The following is a 9,416-nucleotide window of genomic DNA, read 5'->3' on the forward strand; positions in this document are numbered from 1 at the left end:
CAACAACAACAAAAAAGTTTGTTTTCTAATGTTATCAGTTCTCACACAGCTTTTAGTTTACTGTCACTTAAAACGTTTGTACTAATGTGAAAAAAATTAAAGAGGACCTGGTCTAAAAATCACTTACAGTACTGACATACATAGGTGCATTTATATTTGGAAATAATCCTTTTGGCTAACATTTAACAATTGATTACTACCAATTTGTTTATTTAGAACCCACGCAATCTACTATTTATTTAGAATACACCGGCTATTGTTAAAAGTTTACCTTGGTAGGACTTTCATTTAACATTTAAAGATTTAAACAGAGAAGTGCAATGGTGTGCAATGATATGTTTTTGTAGATCTCCAAAAGAAAGCAGCAGCACCTTTGTACACACAAGAATCTGTCTGATATCTGTTTGAGAGGAACTGCTGCACTATGAGCATTATAAAGTGGTAAGTACTCCCATTTTAAGTTTATAGCCAACTCCCTGAATTATTATGTGCCTCAGGATCACGTATGTTTATTCCTAATACCCCTCTCTGGATACCCACTTCTCTGTAACTATTGTTAAAGTCATGAGCGCTAATTCTGTGACCAGCATTGAATGAACTACGTTCCCTTGTGTTGTTTAACAAGTTTGATTCTAAGTCTAAATATGTTTACAGTTTCATAGTAAAGACTCATTAGCTGTAAATAATATTATAAAGTGACTCCTCAAAATTCACAAACTTAAGTATTTATCAAATTTTATCAATACTTTTTGTACAAGATCACTACAATAGGAGCATAACTTTTCTTCTTATGTTAAACAGACAACATTATTATACTATAATAGTTAATACTCCATTAATTTTGGCAGAAATAATTGCTCAGGACTGAAACCTGTTGCGAAAGATGCAAGCCCAGCCTCCTACAAACATTTCCAAATGTTTGTGTTGTAAAAGCCAATGATACTACAACACAATTGAGCACAACTACTTTACAGTTGAATTTTACCTCTACCTTCCAGATCCAAATCTCATAACCCCCTTGCAAAGAAGTATTTTTCTGATATCAGGGAAAATTTTGGTTAGAGGCTTCATCTGAGATTTGGTCTGCCTTTTAAAGTAAACCAAAAACAATCACAGGAGTTTTGGAAAGAAAGTCAGTATCAGAGAAACTGGTAAAAAGAAAACCAAAGAAAATCTCATTGCAACCTCTTAGTAATTCAAGCACTGGAGAGAGCACAGTAGTTGAAGCAGTCAGCTTGGTGATGTAAAGGAGTTTGGTGCTAACTAAACAGAAAATAGATTTGCATCCCCATGTCAACCTCTTCTTCTTTACAATAATGCTAAAACATAGCACTATCAGTCACTGAGAAAAACTTCCCATAGTGCCAGTTACTTCCATCCCTGAAGGCAGACCAAGCCACCTTTATTACTGTTTTCTTGTCCTTGAGCTACTCTTCAAGTCGCCTTCTGCAGCCTGCGTCCCATGGAAGAGCTAAGCCTACCTCTCCCCTCAAAAAATGTTCATAGGAACATCTTGTTCAATCATCTTTGCTGTGAGCAAAAGCCTAGATCCAAAAGAAAAGTCTGTCAAACTAATGTACAGAATGAGAATTCGGAAATGTTACCCAATTTAATGAAGGGTTAAACTGGACATAAAGGACCATCATAAACACTTGTTTTTAAAATAATATACTGACAGGGAGGACACAGGGCAACAGGCAAAACTAAAACTGTCTAGCTCTAATTTCATTGACATGATTTTCCAACTGCTACTGCAAAGATGTATTGATTTGTCTTTGACTTCAGAGAAGCAAAGTCCCCTGCCTCAAGTCTCACAGCATTATTCTTCATCTACTTCAAGTTGTCTGAGAAACAGCTTTGAAATCAAGACCAAACTGAACAGTGAGTTTCGTACCTTGCACTCATCAGCACAGCAGCTTTTTTTAGAGCATCACTTGGAAAAGCTTCGAAGACTTGCTGCTGTGTCCTGCTGGTTCTGAGAAACTTCTGCCGTTTCTGGTACCAGCAAGTTCACCGGTTTGGCATTACACTAAAGCCCCAGTGCCTCCATTTCTGACCCCTTCAAACAAAAACAAGCTGCTCAACAATGTCTAATCCGTGCGTCATGTAATCCCGCTTAATACTCTACAAACTCTGGGCAATATTTGGGTAGTTTTTAAATTTAGCAAAGAACATCCTGGCCTACTTCAAAGACACCCTCGCCTTGGGTAGCATCCGCTAGAAACGTCACCCACACGCATTTCAAACAAGAGAAGCAAACGAGCAGGAACGCAGAAGAAAAAATTACGAAAGACAAAGTAAGACCCCTCCCCCGGCCTAGTGATGTAATAGAAACCTGGAATACTACAAATCAGACGCCTGGAGAATGAACGCGTTACGCAACCACCAAGCACTCCAACCACGTGCAGATAAAGAGATGTCCCTTTTAACGCAGCCTCGGACCCACCGGGCAGCGTGGGACTGAGCCCCTCGCCAGTACTTCAGACTCCCCTGGGGATGGCTGACAGGTAAATCATGCACGTGCTCCTGCCATCCGCACAGAGCTACGAGGTAGGAAATTGGATGTCGCTCTGGCAGGGAAACGGAAAATCCCTTCTTCGAGGCACCCTTCACTTTCTGCAACGTAATTATCTCAGAAGCGCCTCTCACCCACCGCAAGCGCTTCCGAAGAAGCCCAAATTAAATTCCACGGTAATTCTCGCGCATACCGTCCTGACCGTCCTTCCTCAGATCTTCCAGACCCTGGCTGAAGGACAAACGCGATCCTGTTTTGTTGAGGCTGTCAGGCAGACAGCCTCCCATCATTAGCCTTTTGTCAGCAGCGATGCCGGGGTAGATTACTAGCGCAGCGCCTGTCGTGGCAGGTGCATGGCCCTGGGGCTGCCATCTGCCAGGAAGGAAGTGTTCTCCTCTAGGATGCTGAAGAGATTGACAAAATGTAAACAAAACACTGAATCATTCCTAATCTATGGAATCAAGCTATTACGTCGCTCTTCCGCAACGTGGACGGTACGATCAGAGCCAGGGGCTTCAGTCTGGGGCTTGTTTTTTCTTCCTGTTAACTATTTTTGCGATTGGTTTACTAAGCTAATAATGCACTCTGAACTATTTTTTACGTTAACTGAGACAAGCAAATCTGGATTTGACAGCAAACAAACCACCCTAGTACCAGAGACACATATTTCAGAAATTACTTCTCTGCTTTCAGCTTCTGATGGGCTTCTTTACATCCTGCATTGCCCTTCACTGTGTGCAAAAAACACTTTTTTTTTTTTTTTAATATTTTTGATACACCTATAAACAATTTTGGGCTGCCATCACTGATAAAAAAAAAAATTTGTTTTGAAAAAAATGCAAAATTTGAAAATAAGAAAAACTGGATAGGTAACAACTTAGAGCATTGTCTCTGGTCTTTATTAATAATTTTCCAACTCTCACGATTAGACCAAGCTATTTATTCTAAATTCTGCTAGTTTTGCTCTGACTGGTGCCGGTGGTCCATTTTCCATCGCAGTGGCCAGGCAGCAGCACTTCTCCATGCAGAGGCACTTACCGGAGCAGTCACGGTAATGACTTCAGGAGCATTACTGCTTCGTGTCCAACACAGGGGAGAAAGCACACCACTGCTCTCCCCAAGTGGGCCTCACAGGTTAATCTGTTAGCACCCTACACTCAAAGTGTATTTTTTAAGTTATCCTCCGTAAAGGTGCGAGTAATCCTTACGTTGCTTTTTCTAAGTTTTCAGTCATGCCAACAATGCCTAAACCTCAAACACAAACACAGCCTTGCAACTAAGGGACTCGTCCTGTGTAAATGAGCGTGTAAACTGCACGTATCGCCTAAACCAGTCACCCAGGTTTCTGACAGGGATGCAGTCAAGCTGAGGGGAAAATTCATGCTGCTTTCTAGTAGGAATTTAAAGTAGGTGGGAGGAGCCTTGGTGGCTCTGTTTACTCCTGCTGATTGTAGCAAGTGCCTAGAGCACTACTGGGAGATGCACACGGTCAGGCAGCAGAGACAAATACCAGTGCGAAAGCAAAAAAAAAAAAACAACAAAAGTTGCCCTTTGGACAGGCTCCAGGAGGAAAACCAGTCTTTTCAGCAGTTGGCAGCAAGGAACTACTCAGCTGAACTTGGCTTTTCAAGGCTGCCACTCTTGACCCCCTACATACATACACACAAAAACTTTAAAAATAACTGCGTACCAGACAATGCGCACACAAGCAAAACACGACTGAACTCTGGGGTCAGCGCACCATCTTTTAAAAGTGAATGGATGCTACTGATTTCCATGCGCACACAGCTCACTTCTAAGCAAACACTATAAGAAACAACAAAAAAACAGAGTTGTGAAACCCACAGATTTGCACACGCCAATTCATCAAATAAGCTGCTCACGCTATACTGTTATTGCACACACTTTGACACCTAGACACAAAGAGAACAAGTGGACAACCACTGTAGTCCATACAACATCTCAACAAATTAGGGGGAAAAAAAAAGATACAGCCATTTATTTATATGTTCAGTACTTCAAAAAGAAGCGTATTATTGATGCTTCCTCAGTGCTTTAGAGAAAATCTGATATAACCAGAAAAAAACAGAAAATACCTGAATGTATCTATGCTGCCACTGAATAGGGAGGAAAGTTACATTACGTACACCAAGGACAGCACAATTTTTCTGTGGATGCTTGCTGTGTTTAAACTTTTAAACCACTTCAGCATCCCGGCATAATTATCGCTATTTAAAACTAATAGTAAAGTGAGTGTAAAGAAACCCATGTTATTCTCCCCTTATTACAAAAACAAAACAAAAAAAAGAAACAAACACCACCATATAAAACATGTCCTAATGCTCCCTCTGCTCAAACATTCCTTCATCCATTTTACTCACAAGTGAACGTTAGTCTCTGTAGCTATCTTGAAAGAAATCAAGTAATCAGAAGCAATCATCAACCTAAGCATTTCCTCTGCCTTGAGCAATGACTGTACCGGTTCATTTTAGAACAAACCCACCATTCAACTCTGTCTATAACAATTTATCTTAAATGACTCAAAGCAACCATGACATTCTTTATACGAACAGTATAGCTAAACATAATTTAGAGTATAAAGCAAAATAGAAGTCTAAAACGTGTTACAAGTTTTAATATTCTGTCTGCTTGTAAAAAGCTGACGTCCGTATAATCAACATCATTTAAAATATCAAAGGCTTCATTTCATCTTAGATAAACTCAGTTTACATTTTGTTCAATGAATGGCTCTGCTCGGTTCAGACCTAGCCATTTTGGTGTGGTCACCTGTAAAAATGCAATTTGAGAGACAAGAAGTGCATTCATAGAGGCAGTAAAAGACAACCTCAGATTTTTAATTCTTAGTTCAAGAGGTGAAATCCAACTACGTAAGCTATTAAGAGTAGTTCAGTTCTTTCGGGTGTTAATTACAATGTTCTCAAGGAAGTTGTCAGTAAGAGAAAATACTATGCTTACAACTACTTTATTCAAAGAAGATCTTAAAACACGTACAGATTTCTAACACAGCATATAGTTCTTTCAATTCTTTTAAGGAGTCATTTAGACATGAATGCAAGTTTTGGAAACGAGACAATTAAACATTCTCATGTCGCTCTGAGAACCAAAACTTTATGGCATTTGGCACAGTAGAAGGGAAAAGATCTTAATAATTCATTGTGCAAAGTATTCTAAAAGAAAAAGGAAACAAGGGTTATGTATTAAATAATCTGAAATGCCATTAGAAAGACACAGGAAGAGATTTCTTAAGATAGGCTTTTTATTGTTTAGGCGCAATCATAAAACCCTCACAAAAGTAAGAGCTAATTGACAAGGGGGAGGTTCATTATTATCAAAAATCACCTTATTACGATCTTAAGTAGATGCATTACAGATGATGACTATTTTAAATAAATCAAGACAAAGGAAACTAACACAGGAGGAAACCACCCTCAGGTTTTTTGCATCATTATACATAATATCTGTTCAGTTTTGGAAAATTAGACGAACTACTAGAAGCATTTAAAAGTTACAGAGCATTTTGTTAATAGAAAACAGAATTAAAGATAACACACCCAAGTACGGTGTTTTCAGTCAAGCAAAATTCCCTATTACACACCCACTAAATTTAATGGGAATTTTACTTAGGAATTCCAGGATTACACACAAAGGGTAAAATCTTAACCCCACCAAAATCGAGACAAAGCTCCCACTTGACTTCAATGGAGCTAAGATCCTCCATAAAAACTCAGCTCATTGTTGGGTGTGACCTGTCATAAATACAGTGGAATAAATAATTTACACTATATGAGAAAATAACCATAAACGTCTCCATAAATAATGAAAACCATACACAGTTCATACTTTTTTAAAGCAAAAAAGCGATCATCATTTAAGAACAAAGGCTAGCTAATTATCAGCATGTAACAAGAGTTTTAACTGACCAGTAACAGTATTATTTTATTTACATGTTGGACAAAGGCAAGCGTTTCTCGGATTCTTAAGCATTTGCACACTTTCAGAGTACAGTAAAACTAAACGAGCTGATAATTTCGAGCAACCTTTTGATTTTTCTGTTTTGACTGCAATTGTGGTGGCAGGAGCTTGCTCTTGTCGCGACAGGAGAGAATCCCAGAAGCACAGCACTGCTACAGCAGAGGTCAGGTACTGGCAGAGGAGACAAGCTACACGTGAAAATCAACCACCTCCAAATGGTACAGATAATTTCCATTCAAATACTTATCCACATGAAAACATGTTGATTGCTACAGACCTCTAGGAAGCATTCAAATTGATTTTTTTTCATTTTTTTAAATGTATTTTACACTGAATTACAACGAGATTGTTCGTATATCCTGTATCTGAGATGCTCCCCTGTTCCAACTACTAAACATATATGGATCCTCCGTTGTTTTAAAAAAAAAAAACAACTCCCTAGAAAGCTCCCTCTAGTTTTGAAGAAGTAAAGCTTCCCACTTTGATAATATATTCAAAAACAACATCTGAAAAAAGTGCAAAGAGCTAAGTAAACAATGCTGACTATATGCAATATAAGCAATCTCTTGTACAAACCATTAATTTACTAAATTAGTTTCTCTCAAATCTATCAGAATTACTTCTGTGTTAAAGTAAGTTTACTCTTCCTTATGCTCAAATACGGTTTTCTTTAAATTGTCTATGTATTTCTCTGCAGAATACGAAAGTCTTAGTAATTTCCCAAGCCACAACTTTTGATATTTAAATACACTGGCACAACACTAAATCATCTTTTTAACAGTGGCAGAAGCAGCTCTGTAAACAAACTTCAGTTTGTAGTCCTAACAAAAACCAAAAGAGAAACTCAGAAATTTGCAGAAGTCCATCCTACGTACGCTCCTCAGATTCTTTGTGATATATTCCTACTTTCCCATGCTATGACTCTCCCAGTCAGTCTGCCACAAACGCAACTGGCATGAAACCCTGCATTTGACATATAACCCAGACCGCTGCTGAGGGATGCTTGTGCAAGTTTTTTCTTACCGCCCTGGCCTGATATTGGCTACAGCAACCCCCGAGCAGAGCGAGACTGCACCGATGCGCAGCAGGCGGACACATTTTTCAGGGAAACAGAAGGATGGGAAGGAGAGCTTTGCCTCCTACGTGGAGATTAAACCTCGACGAGTTTACCCAGAACGCTTCTGGATGCGGTCGACATTTGTAAGCTTAAAGGAAACGGGGGAAATAAATACACATGCAGATTACATATTAATGCAAGTCTATAACCACCCGTGGATAAATACACAATTAATCCCTCTGCACTGTACACCGTGTACCAAATTAACGTGGCTGCGTTTATTGCATTACCCTTTTGTTTACTTTGTCAGAAGGACAGCAGTCAATTCCCCCAGCTTATCTGACTGATCGGCTGCTCTGCTCCTGCTTTCCGCCTGGGTGATGGAAACGCCGCCATCCACGCCAGGTTTTCTCTGTCACTGGCTCCCGCTCCCCTCCCCCTGCTCCCCCTCTGCTTTGGGGTCAGCAGTTTGGAGACTGTTGTGGAAATCTCTCCTTCCCAGCACCCCCCGGCTTGCAGTTGGGGCCGTAGGTGGCTTAAGACAAACCCCTTGTATCGGCGAAAAATCAGGTTTTTTGCAAATAAACACGCACGGTCGTTTGCCAGCGTCCTGGGCTGCGGTCCCAAAGCTGGCCTTTTAGATGGCAACGCCACCAGCAGCATCCACACCGCTTCAGGTCAAGACACACGAATCCCGAAAATGACTCCAGCAAAAATAAAAGCAACTGACAAGGAACGAACGCTCTGCCCCCAACCCTCCGAGTCATTCAGAGTAAGCGTTCATCCTTTAAAACTTTGCCATTTCATTCAACAATCCTCTCGTCTTAATTAGGTTCAAAGCTCGCTCTGCCAGCGGCGGATCTCTCATCTTTTCCATCTTCCTGTACTTCCTATCAAAAGAGAAAATATTTTCTTCTTCAAAATCAGCTAGCTAGTTAGAAAACAGAAGGCAAAAAACGTGAGTGTAGCTCTACAAGCTGTCACTTTCTGAGTATGATTGACGACCTCTGTCAGCACTATGAATGCAGAAGCAATACCTATTTACCTCCAAGCAACTGCTTCTGCACGGTATGTCATTTCACCCCGCTGGACCCATAAACATCTATTACAGCTATATATGCATACAGGTTTAAAGTACCATGTCTTGCATAAATGCAACAGCAAAGAGGATCCCTACGGTGCCTCATCATTAACTTTTAATCCTTGACAGATTGGCTGCTCTGGGCCCTCCCCAACTCGCGCTCACTTGTGTGCGAATTCTCGCTTGTTAAGAGGAGGCGGGTTGCTATTTGAGGGGGGGGGGGGGGGTGCTCTTTGTTCTTTCCTAAAGAAAAAAAAAAAAAAGCAAAAAGCAGGAAAACCAGCACCTCAACAAAGGAACAGCTACATAATTAAAACAGAAATTCTCCCTCGGCCCCCAGTTTCGGGTTTCTTAGGCTTGCTTTTGTCTTCGAGCAGCCAGCGTTTTTTCGACCCACTCCCAAGCCCGCCACCCAGCCGGTGATTCCCAGCGGGGCCCGGCTGCACGCCACCACCGTAGGGTCGGCCTCGGAGCAAAATGTGCAACGCGACATGGAACAGCTCAGGCGTACGGCGTCTTCTGGAAAGGTTTTTTTTTTTTTTAAGAAAAAAAAAAAAAACATTTCACATTCCACGCTCACCATGATTTACTGTTAAACTTTTGCAAGAGATAAGAGATTTCAAAATCAAGATATTAAAATAACCCTCCTCGTTTTGTTGCGATTGACCTTCCCAGCTAGAGTGCCAAGGATTTTTTTTTTTCTTTTTTTTTTTTTGTAATCTGATGGTCTCACTGCAACAGTTCTGGTTTTTAACTCAATCGTTTTACAT

The 9,416-nt window shown here is 40.4% G+C and overlaps 1 protein-coding gene across 3 annotated transcripts in view; it reads right to left on the reverse strand.

Annotated features, from left to right (window-relative positions):
* IRS2 (insulin receptor substrate 2) overlaps positions 1–9,416 on the reverse strand; it is a 30,525-nt gene that overhangs the window by 16,943 nt on the left and 4,166 nt on the right. Inside the window, exon 2 of one of the 3 annotated variants that reach the window (XM_080605138.1) lies at positions 5,771–8,455. The exons of 1 other annotated variant lie outside the window; for it this stretch is intronic. In XM_080605138.1, coding sequence (XP_080461264.1) covers positions 8,430–8,455 — 26 coding nt within the window. In that variant the 3' untranslated portion in view covers positions 5,771–8,429. Of the gene's footprint in view, positions 1–5,770; positions 9,166–9,416 lie in introns of those variants that run through there. One more of the 3 variants, XM_080605137.1, reaches the window with a different exon arrangement.

This window comes from Anser brachyrhynchus (genome assembly GCF_964034855.1).
Source record: "Anser brachyrhynchus genome assembly, chromosome: 1".
In the NCBI taxonomy this organism is placed as follows: domain Eukaryota; kingdom Metazoa; phylum Chordata; class Aves; order Anseriformes; family Anatidae; genus Anser; species Anser brachyrhynchus.